The 19,047-nt window shown below is 44.3% G+C and overlaps 1 protein-coding gene across 2 annotated transcripts in view; it reads left to right on the top strand.

Moving 5' to 3' along the window:
- Positions 1 to 19,047, top strand: part of ascc3 (activating signal cointegrator 1 complex subunit 3) — a 186,751-nt gene that overhangs the window by 144,738 nt on the left and 22,966 nt on the right. For both annotated transcript variants that reach the window (XM_046302709.1, XM_046302708.1), the window contains exons 24-35: positions 3,177 to 3,275; positions 3,495 to 3,663; positions 3,815 to 4,035; positions 4,123 to 4,208; positions 4,361 to 4,527; positions 5,656 to 5,801; positions 7,187 to 7,307; positions 7,411 to 7,553; positions 9,129 to 9,266; positions 10,440 to 10,560; positions 13,288 to 13,420; positions 13,556 to 13,681. In XM_046302709.1, the coding sequence (XP_046158665.1) occupies positions 3,177 to 3,275; positions 3,495 to 3,663; positions 3,815 to 4,035; positions 4,123 to 4,208; positions 4,361 to 4,527; positions 5,656 to 5,801; positions 7,187 to 7,307; positions 7,411 to 7,553; positions 9,129 to 9,266; positions 10,440 to 10,560; positions 13,288 to 13,420; positions 13,556 to 13,681 (1,670 nt within the window). The remainder of the gene's footprint in view (positions 1 to 3,176; positions 3,276 to 3,494; positions 3,664 to 3,814; positions 4,036 to 4,122; positions 4,209 to 4,360; positions 4,528 to 5,655; positions 5,802 to 7,186; positions 7,308 to 7,410; positions 7,554 to 9,128; positions 9,267 to 10,439; positions 10,561 to 13,287; positions 13,421 to 13,555; positions 13,682 to 19,047) is intronic.

Here is a 19,047-nt window from a genome sequence, read left to right as displayed (position 1 = left end):
TCAGGTCTGGAGACTGGCTAGGCCACTCCAGGACCTTAATGTGCCTATTCTTGAGCCACTCCTTTGTTGCCTTGGCCGTGTTTTTGGCCATTGTCATGCTGGAATACCCACCCACGACCCATTTTCAATGCCCTGGCTGAGGGACGGAGGTTCTCACCCAAGATTTGACGGTACATGGCCCTGTCCATCATCCCTTTGATGCGGTGAAGTTGTCCTGTCCCCTTAGCAGAAAAACACCCCCAAAGCATAATGTTTACACCTCCATGTTTGACATAATGTTTACACCTCCATGTTTGACGGTGGGGATGGTGTTCTTGGGGTCATAGGCAGCATTCCTCCTCCTCCAAAGACGGCGAGTTGAGTTGATGCCACAGAGCTCCATTTTGGTCTCATCTAACCACAACACTTTCACCCAGTTGTCCTCTGAATCATTCAGATGTTCATTGGCAAACTTCAGACGTGCATGTATATGTGCTTTCTTGAGCAGGGGGACCTTGCGGGCGCTGCAGGATTTCAGTCCTTCACGGCGTAGTGTGTTACCAATTGTTTTCTTGGTCACTATGGTCCCAGCTGCCTTGAGATCACTGACAAGATCCTCCCGTGTAGTTCTGGGCTGATTCCTCACCTTTCTCATGATTATTGCAACTCCACGAGGTGAGATCTTGCATGGAGCCCCAGGCCGGGGGAGATTGACAGTATTTTGTGTTTCTTCCATTTGCGAATAATCGCACCAACTGTTGTGACCTTCTCACCAAGCTGCTTGGCGATGGTCTTGTAACCCATTCCAGCCTTGTGTAGGTCTACAATCTTGTCCCTGACATCCTTGGAGAGCTCTTTGGTCTTGGCCATGGTGGAGAGTTTGGAATCTGATTGATTGATTGCTTCTGTGGACAGGTGTCTTTTATACAGGTAACAAACTGAGATTAGAGGCACTCTCTTTAAAAGTGTGCTCCTAATCTCAGCTCGTTACCTGTATAAAAGACACCTGGTAGCCAGAAATCTTTCTGATTGAGAGTGGATCAAATACTTATTTCCCTCATTAAAATGCAAATACATTTCTAACCATTTCTAACAGTCTCTCACTGTTCAAATAAACCTACCATTAAAATTATAGACTGATCATTTCTTTGTCAGTGGGCAAACGTACCAAATCAGCAGGGGATCAAATACTTTTTCCCCTCACTGTATTATCCTGCGGATTTTATACTACATTTGCTTGAGCCTGCCTGGTGTGTCAGATGGACGGTGTTTTCCACTTTTGGGACTATTCTATTGGTTCTATTGCGCCAGGCAAGATCAATCAAACACAGCTAAGTATCTGAAAGATTTCAAATGCCGTTTGAACCCAAGTCGGCTGTCCGTAAGTAGAGCCATGTCCAATGGAGGGAATATACAGTACATCATTGAATTGCGAATTAGGCTATAGGATCTCTATGGTGATTGGAGTACATCATTGAGGCAGATGACTCCTGTAGTTTGTGAGGGAGTCAGGGTGGAATAGGAGGCCCGTTGTAGCCAGGCTGTGTATGAAGATGTTTGTGTGATTAGCGACGCATGCTCTGCTCATGGGAGAGTTGTTATGGAACACCCCCAGCTTAGCCAGTGATCCCTGCTGCATATGTACACACGCAAGCTAGCCACGATACATGTAGAGGCACATGAGATCTCCCTAACCCAAGCCACGGACTCCAGGATAATGACTCATTCTAATTGGGAAACAGACAGGAGTTGGATGTCGTTTTCTAATATTAATGCGTGGTTCCCCACTCCCTTTAGTGTTTTGAGTAGGACCCAGAATTGTTCCTGGTTCAGGTCACATGGTTGGGAATAACTCCTAGCCCTAATCAAGAGTAGTTTCCCTGATATCTTTAGACATTTACACAAGAGGGCTAGGGACCAGGCCAGAAGATGATGACATAGCTGTTGTTTTAGTGTGTTTGTCTGTGGGAACTGGACTGTCTCCTCTGTCCATGTGTCATAAAGCAGTCTCTGGACCTGTGTCTGTTGACCAGCCAGCAGTTGTTTCCACAGCAGAGTGTTCTACAGGGGGTCAACTCAGAGCAGAGAAATGTAGAGAGATACACAGTACAGTGCACCTCCTTTTCCTGCTGGGGGGAGAGGAGAGGGCTGAAGTTTCTGTTTGGAGTCTCCCCAAAACCCATGACTGAAGGGTTACGCATGCACCTACTAACAATTACATGGCTTTGTTTTGAATTGCTACTATCTGGTTAAACAACCTGGGAGTGCTCTGATCTCCTAATGCCACCAATTCTTCATGCTTCTGTCTCCTCTGCCCCTCTCCTCTGCCTCTCTCCTCTGCCTCTCTCCTCTGCCTCTCTCCTCTGCCTCTCTCCTCTGCCTCTCTCCTCTGCCTCTCTCTCTTCTGCCTCTCTCCTCTGCCTCTCCTCTGCCTCTCTCCTCTGCCTCTCTCCTCTGCCTCTCTCCTCTGCCTCTCTCCTCTGCCTCTCTCCTCTGCCTCTCTCCTCTGCCTCTCCTCTCCTCTGCCTCTCTCCTCTGCCTCTCCTCTGCCTCTCCTCTGCCTCTCCTCTCCTCTGCCTCTCCTCTCTTCTGCCTCTCCTCTCTTCTGCCTCTCTCCTCTGCCTCTCCTCTCCTCTGCCTCTCTCCTCTGCCTCTCCTCTCCTCTGCCTCTCCTCTGCCTCTCCTCTGCCTCTCCTCTGCCTCTCTCCTCTGCCTCTCTCTTCTGCCTCTCCTCTCATCTGCCTCTCCTCTCATCTGCCTCTCCTCTCCTGCCCCTCTCTCCTGCCCCTCTCTTCTGCCTCTCTCTTCTGCCTCTCTTCTGCCTCTCTCCTCTGCCTCTCTCCTCTGCCTCTCTCCTCTGCCTCTCTCCTCTGCCTCTCTCCTCTGCCCCTCTCTTCTGCCTCTCCTCTGCCTCTCTCCTCTGCCTCTCTCCTCTGCCCCTCTCCTCTGCCCCTCTCCTCTGCCCCTCTCTTCTGCCTCTCTCTTCTGCCTCTCTCCTCTGCCTTTCTCCTCTGCCCTCTCCTCTGCCTCTCTCCTCTGCCTCTCTCCTCTGCCCCTCTCCTCTGCCTCTCCTCTGCCCCTCTGCTCTGCCCCTCTCCTCTGCCCCTATTCCCTGCCTCTCTCCCCTGCCTCTCTCCCCTGCCTCTCTCCCCTGCCTCTCTCCCCTGCCTCTCTCCTCTGCCTCTCTCCTCTCTTAGTGTCATGGTTCAGTGGGAGAGCCCTGGTGGCTGTGGGTGGAGGACCCCATCAACGATCATATCTACCATTCAGAGTACCTGCTCCTACAGAAGAAACAGGTGGGTTTCTGGATACCATTAGTTTCTAGAATGTGTCTGAGAGCCACTTGTTCTCCTGTGTTCCCTTGAGGCAGAAGTTGCCCCTAACTACAGATCTAGGATCAGATTACCTGACCCCTGATCCTAACCTTAACCATTATGGTTATGGAATAAATCTGACCCTCTAACAGTGGATATGGGTAAGTCTAGTTATACTTACATCGTGTGTTTGTTTTCCAGGTGGTGAGTGGGGAGCCCCAACAGGTGGTATTCACCATCCCTATCTTTGAGCCCATGCCCTCCCAGTACTACATCAGAGCTGTGTCAGACCGCTGGCTGGGCTCAGAGGCTGTCTGCATCATCAACTTCCAACACCTCATCCTGCCTGAAAGACATCCCCCACATACTGGTACTGTACAACAGACTCACAAACACAGACAGACCAACCCTCAGAGGTGTAAAGATGAAACAACATACTTCACACATACACCTTTCTTTTTTCTTTTTTCCTTGACAAATGTACTCATACGTTGTCTCAATGTTGCCCTGTGGCTTCTCAGAGCTGCTGGACCTGCAGCCGTTGCCCATCACCGCCCTGGGGAACCTGGAGTATGAGAGTCTGTACAAGTTCACCCACTTCAATCCCATCCAGACACAGATCTTCCACACCCTCTACCACACAGACACCAACGTCCTGCTAGGGGCGCCAACGGGCTCCGGTAAAACCATCGCTGCCGAGTTGGCCATGTTCCGAGTCTTCAACCAGTACCCTACCTCCAAGGTCTGTCTGCCCCACCATCTCTCTTTTTCTCTTTCAATATCGCTATGTATTTCTCTCTGTTTATCCTTGCTCTGTGTGTGTTCTCAGGTGGTGTACATTGCCCCTCTGAAAGCTCTGGTCAGGGAGAGGATTGAGGACTGGAAGATCAGGATAGAGGAAAAACTGGGGAAGAAGTGAGAGACGTGGTTATAACCATGTGCATTTCAGTTGCATTCACATCTGTCAATGACCATCAGCTGTGGTATCTATCCATCCATCTATCCATCCATCTATTGTCTCTTTCTCGCTCTCTCCCTCCTTCCCTTCCCTCTCTCCTCGTCCCTAGGGTCGTGGAGCTGACAGGTGATGTGACTCCAGACATGCGGGCCATCGCCGCGGCCGACCTGATCGTGACCACACCGGAGAAGTGGGACGGCGTGAGTCGCTCCTGGCAGAACCGCAGCTACGTCCAGAAAGTAGCCATTCTCATCATCGACGAGATCCACCTGCTAGGTACCACAGCCTAGTTCTACCCAGAAGCATATAGAGAGATCTTTAATATCTATGGGTCTGGTTCTTGCCTCACAAACCGCATACAATCAAAACTTTGTATAGAGCCTGAACTTTTACCCTCATAAACCCTCATACAAACAGAACCTTCTATAGAGCCTGAACTTTTACCCTCATAAACCCTCATACAAACAGAACCTTCTATAGAGCCTGAACTTTTACCCTCATAAACCCTCATACAAACAGAACCTTCTATAGAGCCTGAACTTTCACCATCATAAACCCTCATACAAACAGAACCTTCTATAGAGCCTGAACTTTTACCCTCATAAACCCTCATAAAACCCTCTATAGAGCCTGAACTTTTACAAACAGAACCTTCTATAGAGCCTGAACTTTCACCATCATAAACCCTCATACAAACAGAACCTTCTATAGAGCCTGAACTTTTACCCTCATAAACCCTCATACAAACAGAACCTTCTATAGAGCCTGAACTTTTACCCTCATAAACCCTCATACAAACAGAACCTTCTATAGAGCCTGAACTTTCACCATCATAAACCCTCATACAAACAGAACCTTCTATAGAGCCTGAACTTTTACCCTCATAAACCCTCATACAAACAGAACCTTCTATAGAGCCTGAACTTTCACCATCATAAACCCTCATACAAACAGAACCTTCTATAGAGCCTGAACTTTTACCCTCATAAACCCTCATACAAACAGAACCTTCTATAGAGCCTGAACTTTTACCCTCATAAACCCTCATACAAACAGAACCTTCTATAGAGCCTGAACTTTTACCCTCATAAACCCTCATACAAACAGAACCTTCTATAGAGCCTGAACGTTTACCATCATAAACCCTCATACAAACAGAACCTTCTATAGAGCCTGAACGTTTACCATCATAAACCCTCATACAAACAGAACCTTCTATAGAGCCTGAACTTTTACCATCATAAACCCTCATACAAACAGAACCTTCTATAGAGCCTGAACGTTTACCATCATAAACCCTCATACAAACAGAACCTTCTATAGAGCCTGAACTTTTACCATCATAAACCCTCATACAAACAGTGTCTCATACAAACAAACAGTACCACTGTGTCTGTATTCCAGGGGAGGACAGAGGTCCTGTGCTGGAGGTCATAGTGTCCAGGACCAACTTCATCTCCTCCCACACCAACAAGACTGTCCGCGTGGTGGGCCTGTCCACGGCCCTGGCCAACGCACGAGACCTCGCCGACTGGCTAGGGATTGGACAGGTGAGCTCTCCATAGCATCAACATACTAGACACTACAAGTATTGTGAAACGCAACTCCTGGTAGGAGTTGCACTTAGGCTCAGATTTAGGATCAGTTTCTTATCTGAATCAGGCATTACAACAGTGTTCTAACCTGATCATACCATCACGTTAGTCTCAGTTTCACATAGACAAGACATCTCCTGTAGTTAAAACCTGCTCATCCTTTCACCTTTTGACCTCCTGTCCTGTGTTCAGATAGAGTTCATGTCTCTGTCATCAGTTGGAGGTTTTGTAATTGACATTGCTGTTCTGAAGCCAACCAGTAACCACATTTGTGTTGGCCAGTGTTTTTTAGTGCTTAGTATTTTTTAGTGTCCCCTTTTCATATTTGATAAATGTAGAATAATACTGCTGTTTTTTGGCAGGGAATCCGTGTAATATTTTTGACCACAGTACGGTAATGGTTTGGAGTTCTGTTTCTCTGGAGCCATGCTGGAGTTGCTCTGGTAATCAACAGAAATCACGGTACCAATGCGGACAGATGACTTGACAGTCCTTTAATAATAACAATAATAATAATAATAGCAGTAATCATATCAGAAGGGTATTTAATAACCTCCCTGTCCACCGCAGAGAGACATGGGAACTCCTGTATGCCTGCATGACCCCAGTCACACATGAAAACCACATGTAGACAGACAGTCTTTACATTCACTTATACAATTTATCTCAAGAAGAAAATAGTATCTGCTGAAAAACATTTTATATAACATTTATAGAGCATTCATAAGCATTTACAACTGCTTATTTCTGAAAGTTATAGTGTTACCATAACATCATTTGTAATGCTTTTAAAACATTGCGCCGAATTTCCAACTGTATCCTACCATTCCAGTCTTCTCTGTGACGGTATTGGTTGTCTAACGTTGTGTTACTGTTGCAGTGTCCCTGGCAGACAGATCGTCTGGTTATAAATCTGGCTGTTTAGACTGAGGACGGGAGGGACTGGGTTTAGATGCCCAATCCATTATCCAGGCCTTTAGATATGTGTACACACGCGCCTGCCCTGCCTGGCCACTCCACATGCTACAATGCAATGCTGCCCTACCCAGCGAGCTGCTGAGCACAACAGACAAAAAGTGCTCAGTTCCCAGTCCCTCTCCCCCGGACAAGGACAATGACAAACCTTTAGACACCCAGATGGGCCTCGCTGCCAGCTGGACTCACTTTATCTATCGCTCTCTGTCTCGCTCTCTCGATCTAGTTCTCTTTCATCCACTCTGTCTCTCTCTCTCACTGACTGAGAGAAGACATTCATTCTCTTTCTATGGTTCTATGTCCATATGGTTCTCTTTCATCCCCTGTCTAACTCTCTCTGTCTCTTTGCCTCACCTCTCTTACAGGTGGGTTTGTTTAACTTCCGTCCCTCTGTGCGTCCCGTCCCATTGGAGGTTCACATCCAAGGCTTCCCAGGACAGCACTACTGCCCCCGCATGGCCAGCATGAACAAGCCTGTGTTCCAAGGTACAATATACCACACACAGAAACACACACTAAGTATGCAACTACACTGTGCATCCCCCCTCTCTATATCTCTCTCTCTCTCTCTCCCCCTCTCTCTCTCCAGCGATTCGCAGTCACTCTCCAGCCAAGCCTGTTCTGATCTTTGTGTCGTCGCGGCGACAGACTCGTCTGACGGCTCTAGACCTGATAGCCTTCCTGGCCACCGAGGACGACCCTAAACAGTGGCTGCACCAGGACGAGACTCAGGTGACCAGGCTTATACTTGTTACCTCCTAGTGGAACTAACCCTGTAGTCAGAGGTGTGTACATCTACAGGATTTCTCTCTTTCTCTCTCTCTTAGTCTCTTTCTCTATCTCCTCTGACTGTTCTTCTATTCCTCCAGTCTTCCTATTCCTTGTCCTCTGCTGCTTGTTGCTCTCTCCTTTCTCATCGTCTCCTTCCTCCTGATATTCTCTCTCTCTAAGCACTGGTTTTAGTGTAATTACAGAGGGAACTCAAACCAACTTCTACAGGAAACGCCTGTGTCAAATCCCATTATTTTCTCTGCATACTTCAGGATTATTTCAAGATGAGAAAATGTGCTCTGATAGAAGATGGGCAGTAATTACCTTAACATGTGTGTCTGATATATAGGGGCCCATAAACAAGGAGAATTTCTTACAATACACATGCACACTAGCTAACGCTCTCTCTCCTATCTATCTCTCTCTCACTCAGACACACACACACACACACATTAAAAAACAGTAAAACAATGTATTTGCTCAGGCCTGCCAGAAGCCCAGGATACAGAGAGCTGAGCAGAGTGGTGTTGGATGTGTGTCTGGTATATAATCCCTCATATTGGGCCTTATGAAGTCACAGTAGGCTTGGCGTTGTAAAAGATGGATATTAACATGTTTTATGGGGCTGCTTGCCTTTCACACCAAGCCTGTGGTCTGAGTGAAATATAGAGTTCTGACTGACTTCAAACCCCACCTTGTAAAATATATACACACACACACACACACACAAACTAGGCCTTAATACTGTATACGCAGCGAAAAAAATCTAATTCATAGGATACATTTCATCCTCTCTTCTGTTCCACATTTCCTTGCTCTCTCTCTCTCTCTCTCTCTCTGTGTGTGTGTGTGTGTGTGTGTGTGTGTGTGTGTGTGTGTGTGTGTGTGTGTGTGTGTGTGTGTGTGTGTGTGTGTGTGTGTGTGTGTGTGTGTGTGTGTGTGTGTGTGTGTGTGTGTGTGTGTGTGTGTGTGTGTGTGTGAAAGAACCTGACCTGGCATTTACTGTATGTGTATTTTTAGCCCTGGTTGTGTTGAACTGGCCCTGCAGTGTGCTTGTTCCAGTGATATATGCTGCTCCCTGCTGTGTTTCTGTACTGGCTGTGTAGCTGCTGGAGTCCCTGTGGTTTGAGTGACAGGCGGCTGGCGCTAGCTGCCTCAGTCTCAGTGGGAGTCCTGCCCTCCCTTTCCTCTCTGCCTGAGTTAGCCTTACGTTCTCTCTATTCCTTCCTCTGCTGCAGTTAGCCCCTCTCCCGCCTTTATCTGTGAACATGTACCTCTCGTCTTCCCTGTATCTCCCCCTGTAAATGTTTTGCTCTGTCCCACATGTTGTTTTCAGTTTTTCCTCCAACTCCCTTTTCTCCACTCCTTCCGTAGCCCCCCTCCCTGCTCATGTCCAACAATGTCTTCTTCGTCATGGATGTGCCTTCTTAGTCCTACACTGTTTACTGTGTCTCTATTGGTCGACGAGATAAGGTCTTGTGCTGTCGTAGATTGATGAGGTGAAGTCTCATGCTGTGATTGGTTAATGTTACCCAGATGACAGACATCATCGCCACGGTGAGGGAGTCCAACCTGAAGCTGACGTTGGCGTTTGGTATCGGCATGCACCACGCTGGACTACACGAGCGAGACAGGAAGACTGTGGAGGAACTGTTTGTCAACTGCAAGATCCAGGTGGGACCCTAAAAGGCCTAGGTGGGACCCTGACAGGTTCAGGTGGGACCCTGAGAGGTTCAGGTGGGACCCTGACAGGTTCAGGTGGGACCCTGACAGGTTCAGGTGGGACCCTGAGAGGTTCAGGTGGGACCCTGACAGGTTCAGGTGGGACCCTGACAGGTTCAGGTGGGACCCTGACAGGTTCAGGTGGGACCCTGACAGGTTCAGGTGGGACCCTGACAGGTTCAGGTGGGACCCTGACAAGTTCAGGTGGGACCCTGAGAGGTTCAGGCGGGACCCTGACAGGTTCAGGTGGGACCCTGAGAGGTTCAGGTGGGACCCTGAGAGGTTCAGGTGGGACCCTGAGAGGTTCAGGTGGGACCCTGTCAGGTGGGACCCTGACAGGTTCAGGTATATACGTATTGAATAGGTGCAGGTATATACGTATTGAATAGGTGCAGGTATATACGTATTGAATAGGTGCAGGTATATACGTATTGAATAGGTGCAGGTTTATACGTATTGAATAGGTGCAGGTATATACATATTGAATAGGTGCAGGTATATACATATTGAATAGGTGCAGGTATATACGTATTGAATAGGTGCAGGTATATACGTATTGAATAGGTGCAGGTATATACGTATTGAATAGGTGCAGGTATATACGTATTGAATAGGTGCAGGTATATACGTATTGAATAGGTGCAGGTATATACATATTGAATAGGTGCAGGTATATACGTCTTGAATAGGTGCAGGTATATACGTATTGAATAGGTGCAGGTATATACGTATTGAATATTGAATAGGTGCAGGTATATACGTATTGAATAGGTGCAGGTATATACGTATTGAATAGGTGCAGGTATATACATATTGAATAGGTGCAGGTATATACGTATTGAATAGGTGCAGGTATATACGTATTGAATAGGTGCAGGTATATACATATTGAATAGGTGCAGGTATATACGTATTGAATAGGTGCAGGTATATACGTATTGAATAGGTGCAGGTATATACGTATTGAATAGGTGCAGGTATATACGTATTGAATAGGTGCAGGTATATACGTATTGAATAGGTGCAGGTATATACAACAATGTTGCAGATACATCACTGAAGTTGTTTCTGCTTTACTTTGTTAAATCCATGACAGGTATGACACTAATCTCTCTCTGTCTCCAGATACTGATAGCTACCAGTACTCTGGCCTGGGGAGTCAACTTCCCTGCCCATCTGGTCATTGTCAAAGGTACTGAGTACTACGATGGGAAGACCAGACGCTACGTGGACTACCCCATCACAGGTACAGGCTCATGTCCAGTTGTTTCCATCACTGTTTCTGTATTGAATTAACTCTACTTCTATTTTCCTATCATGTCAAATACTCCCTGTTTGGTAGTGAGTTAGAAAGTCCAGTACATCCATGTGTTTTCATCTGAATGTGTAGGTGTGGTTTGTCTCTCCTGTAGTTACATTAGGTTGTAGTTGTTCTGTAGGTGTGGTTTATCACTCATGTAGTTAAATTAGGTTGTAGGTGTGGTTTATCTCTCCTGTAGTTACAGTAGGTTGTAGTTGTTCTGTAGGTGTGGTTTATCACTCATGTAGTTATATTAGGTTGTAGGTGTGGTTTGTCTCCTGTAGTTACATTAGGTTGTAGTTGTTCTGTAGGTGTGGTTTATCTCTCCTGTAGTTACAGTAGGTTGTAGTTGTTCTGTAGGTATGGTTTATCTCTCATGTAGTTACATTAGGTTGTAGGTGTGGTTTGTCTCTCCTGTAGTTACATTAGGTTGTAGTTGTTCTGTAGGTCTGGTTTATCTCTCATGTAGTTACATTAGGTTGTAGGTGTGGTTTGTCTCTCCTGTAGTTACATTAGGTTTTAGTTGGTCTGTAGGTGTGGTTTATCACTCATGTAGTTACATTAGGTTGTAGGTGTGGTTTGTCTCTCCTGTAGTTACATTAGGTTTTAGTTGTTCTGTAGGTGTGGTTTATCTCTCATGTAGTTACATTTAGGTGTGGTTTGTCTCTCCTGTAGTTACATTAGGTTTTAGTTGTTCTGTAGGTGTGGTTTATCTCTCATGTAGTTACATTAGGTTGTAGGTGTGGTTTGTCTCTCCTGTAGTTACATTAGGTTTTAGTTGGTCTGTAGGTGTGGTTTATCACTCATGTAGTTACATTAGGTTGTAGGTGTGGTTTGTCTCTCCTGTAGTTACATTAGGTTTTAGTTGTTCTGTAGGTGTGGTTTATCTCTCATGTAGTTACATTAGGTTGTAGGTGTGGTTTGTCTCTCCTGTAGTTACATTAGGTTTTAGTTGTTCTGTAGGTGTGGTTTATCTCTCATGTAGTTACATTAGGTTGTAGTTTTTCTGTCGGTGTGGTTTATTTCTCATGTAGTTACATTAGGTTGTAGGTGTGGTTTGTCTCTCCTGTAGTTACATTAGGTTGTAGTTGTTCTGTAGGTGTGGTTTATCTCTCCTGTAGTTAAAGTAGGTTGTAGTTGTTCTGTAGGTGTGGTTTATCTCTCCTGTAGTTACAGTAGATTGTAGTTCTGTAGGTGTGATTTGTCTCTCCTGTAGTTACATTAGGTTGTAGGTGTGGTTTGTCTCTCCTGTAGTTACAGTAGGTTGTAGTTGTTCTGTAGGTCTGGTTTATCTCTCCTGTAGTTACAGTAGGTTGTAGTTGTTCTGTAGGTCTGGTTTATCTCTCCTGTAGTTACAGTAGGTTGTAGTTGTTCTGTAGGTCTGGTTTATCTCTCCTGTAGTTACAGTAGGTTGTAGTTGTTCTGTAGGTCTGGTTTATCTCTCCTGTAGTTACAGTAGGTTGTAGTTGTTCTGTAGGTCTGGTTTATCTCTCCTGTAGTTACAGTAGGTTGTAGTTGTTCTGTAGGTGTGGTTTATCTCTCCTGTAGTTAAAGTAGGTTGTAGTTGTTCTGTAGGTGTGGTTTATCTCTCCTGTAGTTACAGTAGATTGTAGTTCTGTAGGTGTGATTTGTCTCTCCTGTAGTTACATTAGGTTGTAGGTGCGGTTTATCTCTCCTGTAGTTATAGTAGATTGTAGTTCTGTAGGTGTGGTTTGTCTCTCCTGTAGTTACAGTAGGTTGTAGTTGTTCTGTAGGTGTGGTTTATCTCTCATGTAGTTACATTAGGTTGTATGTGTAGTTTATCTCTCCTGTAGTTACAGTAGGTTGTAGTTGTTCTGTAGGTGTGGTTTATCTCTCCTGTAGTTACAGTAGATTGTAGTTCTGTAGGTGTGGTTTGTCTCCTGTAGTTACAGTAGGTTGTAGTTGTTCTGTAGGTCTGGTTTATCTCTTCTGTAGTTACAGTAGGTTGTAGTTGTTCTGTAGGTCTGGTTTATCTCTTCTGTAGTTACAGTAGGTTGTAGTTGTTCTGTAGGTCTGGTTTATCTCTTCTGTAGTTACAGTAGATTGTAGTTGTTCTGTAGGTCTGGTTTATCTCTCCTGTAGTTACAGTAGGTTGTAGTTGTTCTGTAGGTCTGGTTTATGTCTTCTGTAGTTACAGTAGGTTGTAGTTGTTCTGTAGGTCTGGTTTATCTCTTCTGTAGTTACAGTAGATTGTAGTTATGTAGGTCTGGTTTATCTCTCCTGTAGTTACAGTAGGTTGTAGTTCTGTAGGTGTGGTTTATTCTCTCCTGTAGTTACAGTAGGTTGTAGTTCTGTAGGTGTGGTTTATTCTCTCCTGTAGTTACAGTAGGTTGTAGTTGTTCTGTAAGTGTGGTTTATCTCTCCTGTAGTTACAGTAGGTTGTAGTTGTTCTGTAGGTGTGGTTTATCTCTCCTGTAGTTACAGTAGGTTGTAGTAGTTCTGTAGGTGTGGTTTCTCTCCTGTAGTTACAATAGGTTGTAGTTGTTCTGTAGGTGTGGTTTATCACTCCTGTAGTTACAGTAGGTTGTAGTTGTTCTGTAGGTCTGGTTTATCTCTCCTGTAGTTGTTCTGTAGAAAGTGGTTCAGCTCTCCTAGGCCTGTCGTTGTTCCATTTGGACTGTGGTTACTATAGTTGTGTTGTGGTCTCTCCAGACGTGCTGCAGATGATGGGCCGTGCAGGCCGCCCTCAGTATGACGACCAGGGCAAAGCTGTGATCCTGGTCCACGACATCAAGAAAGACTTTTACAAGAAGTTCCTCTACGAACCCTTCCCTGTTGAATCCAGGTGAGAGTCTATTCCTTGGCTTTGTGGTGACCCTACATAGTGAAGGCCATTGCTACAGCTTTTAACTTGGTCTCTGTGCATTTAACATTGTAAGGGGGGAAAGTCATCTCTCCTTCACTACCACCTCTTCCTCAGTCTCCTGGGTGTCCTGTCAGACCATCTGAATGCTGAGATCGCTGCAGGGACCATCACCTCTAAACAGGATGCTATGGACTATATCACCTGGACGTACTTCTTCCGCAGGCTGGTCATGAACCCCAGGTAGGTTTTTGATTGTTTTTTACTTTTTATAACAATTCATCACGAAACAATTAACCCCAACTAGGTCTCTGTTCCCAGGTTTTTCAGAAATTCTGGTTGTGAAGTTTCAGTAATTTTGGAAGCTAATTGAGTGGCTACAACATTCTGATATGGCGACTAATGACCAGGTCTCTCTCAATAACCTCGGAATAAGAAATCACTATCTATTTTTTCCTCTAATGGTAGAAGCAGGCAAAGGCTACATGTCTTTCCAAGAAATGTCAATCTTTTTTTTGTCAGTGTGAGTACATTATAACCATTAATTAATTCAGCAGAGTAATTAATTACCAGTGAATGCTGGGGATACAAAAAATAGCTGGTGTTCATGGTAGCACCATGGAAACCACAGGGTCATCTTTAGAACACAGGGTCATCTTTTGAACTCTCACTATGTGATATCACACACCAGGGCTAAGCATGCACGCACGTACGCAGTACCAGAGTATCACTTATACCCAGAGCACTCATTAGGATTCAGTCCTGATAACCTCTCTAGCAGGGAAACCTACTGATAGCCTGAGGCCACGTGCATCAAATCAAAACAAATCCAGCTTTATTCATACAGCACATTTCAGACATGCAATGTGCTTTGCAGGGGAAAATGCCTGAGGAAAAGCAAAGCTCAAAAGATGTTTTAAGATCTATTTTAAATATGTCCACAGTTTCGGCCCTACTCAAGTATTTCATTTATATTGCTTCAGATATTGGTATGTAGGCCAGACTGTTCTCTTTCCAATCATATGTGACATATGAATTGTCCATTTTTTATATTCTTCTCTATATTCATTGTTAATATTAATTGACTCCCTATTCGCCCGTCTCTAATTAATGATCTGCTTGCACCTGTTATGCCTGTTCCACACAGCAGGTGCCTTAAGTACGTGTCTTAATTTGTTTGCACGGCACTGATGACGTCGTGAGGCCGACACATATGCTCTGTTCCTTTTTTATTTTCATTAGCACTTTCACTTTTTGTATATTTTTGAGGGTGGATTAAATTAATTATACTATGTTTGCATCTCGGCCTCCTTGGGTTATTCCTTTTCATGGTTTTGAGTGTGAATACTTTTTGAACTTTACAGATATTTTCTCTCCCGCGCACTGGCTGCCTTCCATTCTAGCCTGTGCACAAACCCTCCGACTGGTTTTCCACAGTTTCAAACCCCGTCACGTTCTCTGGCAGGCTGTTCCAGAGGCTGAGGACATAACTAAAGGCTGCCTGTCCCTGCCTATTTGTCCTAGGCTTGGTCCTAGGATAGTTAAAAGGCCAGTGCCGGAAGACCTGAGGAACCTACAGGGTACATAACTTAAAAGAATGTCTGACATGTATGGGGTGCACAATCTTGGATTTATTTAAAAACCAATGGTATAATCTTAAAATGTATTCTGTAACTCACAGGCAGCCAGTGCAGAGACCTTAAAACCGGTCTAATGTGTGCTCTCCATCTGGTCTTGGTCAGTACCCGTGCTGCAGCATTCTGTATGTTTTGCAGTTGACCAATGGCTTTCTTGGTTAGATCATACAGGAGAACATTACAATAGCCTAGTCTGCTCATAATAAAAGCATGGATGAGTCTCTCTGTATTAGCCTGAGAGAGAAACTGACACACTTTTTTTTCTTTAACTAAAAAAAAAATTCTTCACATTCCTAATGTGTGATTTGAAATTAAGTTTAGAATCTAAAATAACAGCTAGGTTTTTTACCTGGTGTTTTATCTGTGTTGCCCGTAAATTAAAATCTGCAACTAGATTCTCTCTCTGTGATTTGTCTCCAACAATAGGTACCTCGGTCTTGTCGTGATTTAGCTGGAGGGAGTTGTGAGCCATCCAAGTATTTAAGTCACTAATACAGTCTAATAATTTATCCGTGGAGCTAAAATCCCCTGGTGAGAGAAATGCAAAGTTGTTTATCGTCTGTGAGAAAGAATAATAGTGTGACGACACACAGCTCAAAAAGCTCCCCTGTTGATATTTTAGGGACAATGCAAGTATCCTGCCCAGACTAGCCTACAACGCCGCAATCCAATGTAAAACTGCATTATTGTTTTCAAATTAGTGCAATTGAGTACGATTCTACTCTCGGGGTAAACTGCAGTGAAAATGTAATTGAAATAATGAAAGCCCTGTTATTTGAATGTTTCATTCCATTTGGATCAGTTGTGGGTCTACCCTCGACATTCTAGAAATGCACAGTAGTTAGAAATGCACAGTAGTTAGAAATGCACAGTAGTTAGAAATGCACAGTAGTAGGCCAGTCTGGCTGTAGTCTATTTTGCATTCTGATGCGCTGTGTGTTGCCAATCATCATTCGCCTAAATCGTCTTATATAGTGTGACTACATAGGTCTATGCTCCCAGCAGGCCCACCAAGCCACGTAACACCAAGCAGCTATTTCCTCGACCTAGAACCTAACGCTTCAATATAACCAAAATATGCAGTACCAGTCAAAAGTTTGGACATTGTAGAATAATAGTGAAGGTATCAAAACTATGAAATAACACATATGGAAACATGTAAGAACCAACATTTTTTAAACAAAACCACAATTTGCCTTGATGACAGCTTTGCACACTCATGGCATTTTCTCAACCAGCTTCATGTTGTAGTCACCTGGAATGCTTTTCCAGCAGTCTTGAAGAAGTTACCACATGCTGAGCGCTTGTGGTCTGCTTTTCCTTCACTTTGCAGTCAACTCATCCCAAACCATCTCAATTGGGTTGAGGTTGGGTGATTGTGGAGGCCAGGTCCTCTGATGCAGCAGTTGGGTCATTGTCCTGTTGAAAAACAAATGATAGTCCTACTAAGCACAAACCAGATGGGATGGTGTATCACTGCAGAATCCTGTGGTAGCCATGCTGGTTAAGTGTGCCTTGAATTCTAAATAAACCAGTGTCACCAGCAAAGCACCATCACACCTTCCCCATGGTTTACGGTGGGAACTACATATGCAGAGATCATCCGGTCACCCACTAGGCGTCTCACAAAGACACGGTGGTTCGAACCAAAAATCTCAAATTTGGACTCATCGGACCAAAGAACTAATTTCCACTGGTCTAATGTCCATTGCTCGTGTTTCTTGGCCCAATCATGTGTCTTCTTCTTGGTGTCCTTTAGTAGTGGTTTCTTTGCAGCAATTCGACCATGAAGGCCTGATTCACGCAGTCTCCTCTAAACAGTTGTTGAGATGGGTCTGTTACTTGAATTGACTGACCATGTCATAAAGTGATGACGGACTGTCATTTCTCTATGCTTATTTTAGCTGTTCTTGACATATTATGGACTTGGTCTTCTGTATACCACCCCTACCTTGTCACAACACAACTGATTGGTTTGAACACATTAAGAAGGAAATACATTCCACAAATTAACTTTTAACAGAGCACACCTGTTAATTGAAATGCATTCCAGGTGACTACCTCATGAAGCTGGTTGAGAGAATGCCAAGAGTTTGCAAAGCTGTCATCAAGGCAAAGGTTGGCTACTTTGAAGAATCTAAAATATATTTTGGTGGTTTAGTTGAATACTTTTTTGGTTACTACATGATTCCATATGTGTTACTTAATAGTTTTGATATATTCACTATTATTCTAAAAATTAAGAAAAACACTTGAATGAGTATGTGTCCCAACTTTTTACTGGTACTGGTAACTTCTAAAATGTACTTCTACAATGTTTTAATCTTATTATGCCACTTCAAAGGTCTCTTGTAGGCTACCAACCCACGTTCATCCACTCCACTAATATACTTCCAGCATCCAAACTGCACAACGGTCATTCTATTAATGTAAAGAGACATTTCTTAGAAAACTTAAAAAGTGTAATGACATTCGGAGCCTTCGATACTGAGTAGGGAGGGATGTAATTTCTATTTTGTCGAAATTGACATACTCTACTTGATTATGGTGTTGAAAATGCAAACCATTGACGATTAGCGCTTTAAGCGCACCAACTGTCAGAGCAGCTCAAAGATTACTGCACCTGTACATAGCCCACCTATAATTTAGCCAAAACAACTACCTCTTTCCCTACTGTATTTAATTAATTTATTTATTTATTTTGCTCCTTTGCACCCCATTATTTTTATTTCTACTTTGCACATTCTTCCACTGCAAATCTACCATTCCAGTGTTTTACTTGCTATTTTGTATTTACTTTGCAACCATGGCCTTTTTTTGCCTTTACCTCCCTTCTCACCTCATTTGCTCACATCGTATATAGACTTGTTTATACTGTATTATTGACTGTATGTTTGTTTTACTCCATGTGTAACTGTGTCGTTGTTTGTGTCGAACTGCTTTGCTTTATCTTGGCCAGGTCGCAATTGTAAATGAGAACTTGTTCTCAACTGGCCTGCCTGGTTAAATAAAGGTGAAATAAATAAGCGCTCGAAGTCTGTAATCGGTATGCAGTTATGCGTTGGTTGTGTGTGGTGCATTTGTACAGAAACCTATTGGTGGAAAAATTTGTGGCATAATTTGATAGAAATATGGCATCAAAATGTAGAAAATCTGATTTCCTCCTAACTGAAAATGTTCTGCAGCCAGCTCTGATTGTAGTGTAATAAGACAGACAGGGAGAGTCAGCTCGTCCGTGGTGATCGGCGAACCCTCAACCTTCTGGCCTGTTAGTCCTGCGTGGCATTGACTGTGCCACAAAGCCATGCTGAAATGGTAAAGTCGATATCCACATTTATAAACACAGGGCTGCTATAGTTATTGTTATTCATGGTCGTAATAATCATTTTTTAGTTAGTTGTATTGGGGAGAGGATGTGCCATTTTTTTTTACACTAGTTTCCCTTCTGTCCTTCTCCACTTTCTAAAATTGCGAGGTCTCAAATTCAAAATGGCTGCTACTATTTCCTGCCACCAACATGTCTATATTGTGCAGTAACTCTGTGATCTGAGTGCCATCACCCCTGTCCTCATTGCTGAGAACATGATATCTCCTCCCACATTTCTCTATAAGCTGTTGGAGGGCCTCATTCACCTTCAATTAACTGCTCAATGGTTGTCTCCCCCAGACAGTCCTTCCATGTGAACAGTATGATGGTGTAAGTCCAGACTCTCTCGCCAAAGAGCTGGACTTGATCCTCCACTAATCTTAGGAATCAGTGAATGGCAAGTTCACCTCAACCGCAAGGAGGAATGCATGGGGTCCGGGGGGGCATAGAGACACTGTGCTGCAGTCCATCTTTAACAAGTGCAGCCGTATCAGACAAATGAAATTCCTTCCACCAGCCTGGACTGTCCACCAGAGTGACCTTCCTCCTGCAGACATCTCCCTCTCCCTTCTCACATGGGGCAGTGCTTCTGGGGGCATCCAAGG

Source organism: Oncorhynchus gorbuscha, linkage group LG15 (genome assembly GCF_021184085.1).
Source record: "Oncorhynchus gorbuscha isolate QuinsamMale2020 ecotype Even-year linkage group LG15, OgorEven_v1.0, whole genome shotgun sequence".
In the NCBI taxonomy this organism is placed as follows: domain Eukaryota; kingdom Metazoa; phylum Chordata; class Actinopteri; order Salmoniformes; family Salmonidae; genus Oncorhynchus; species Oncorhynchus gorbuscha.
Note: the sequence above shows the minus strand (reverse complement) of the source record. Positions and strands in the feature narration are given on the sequence as shown.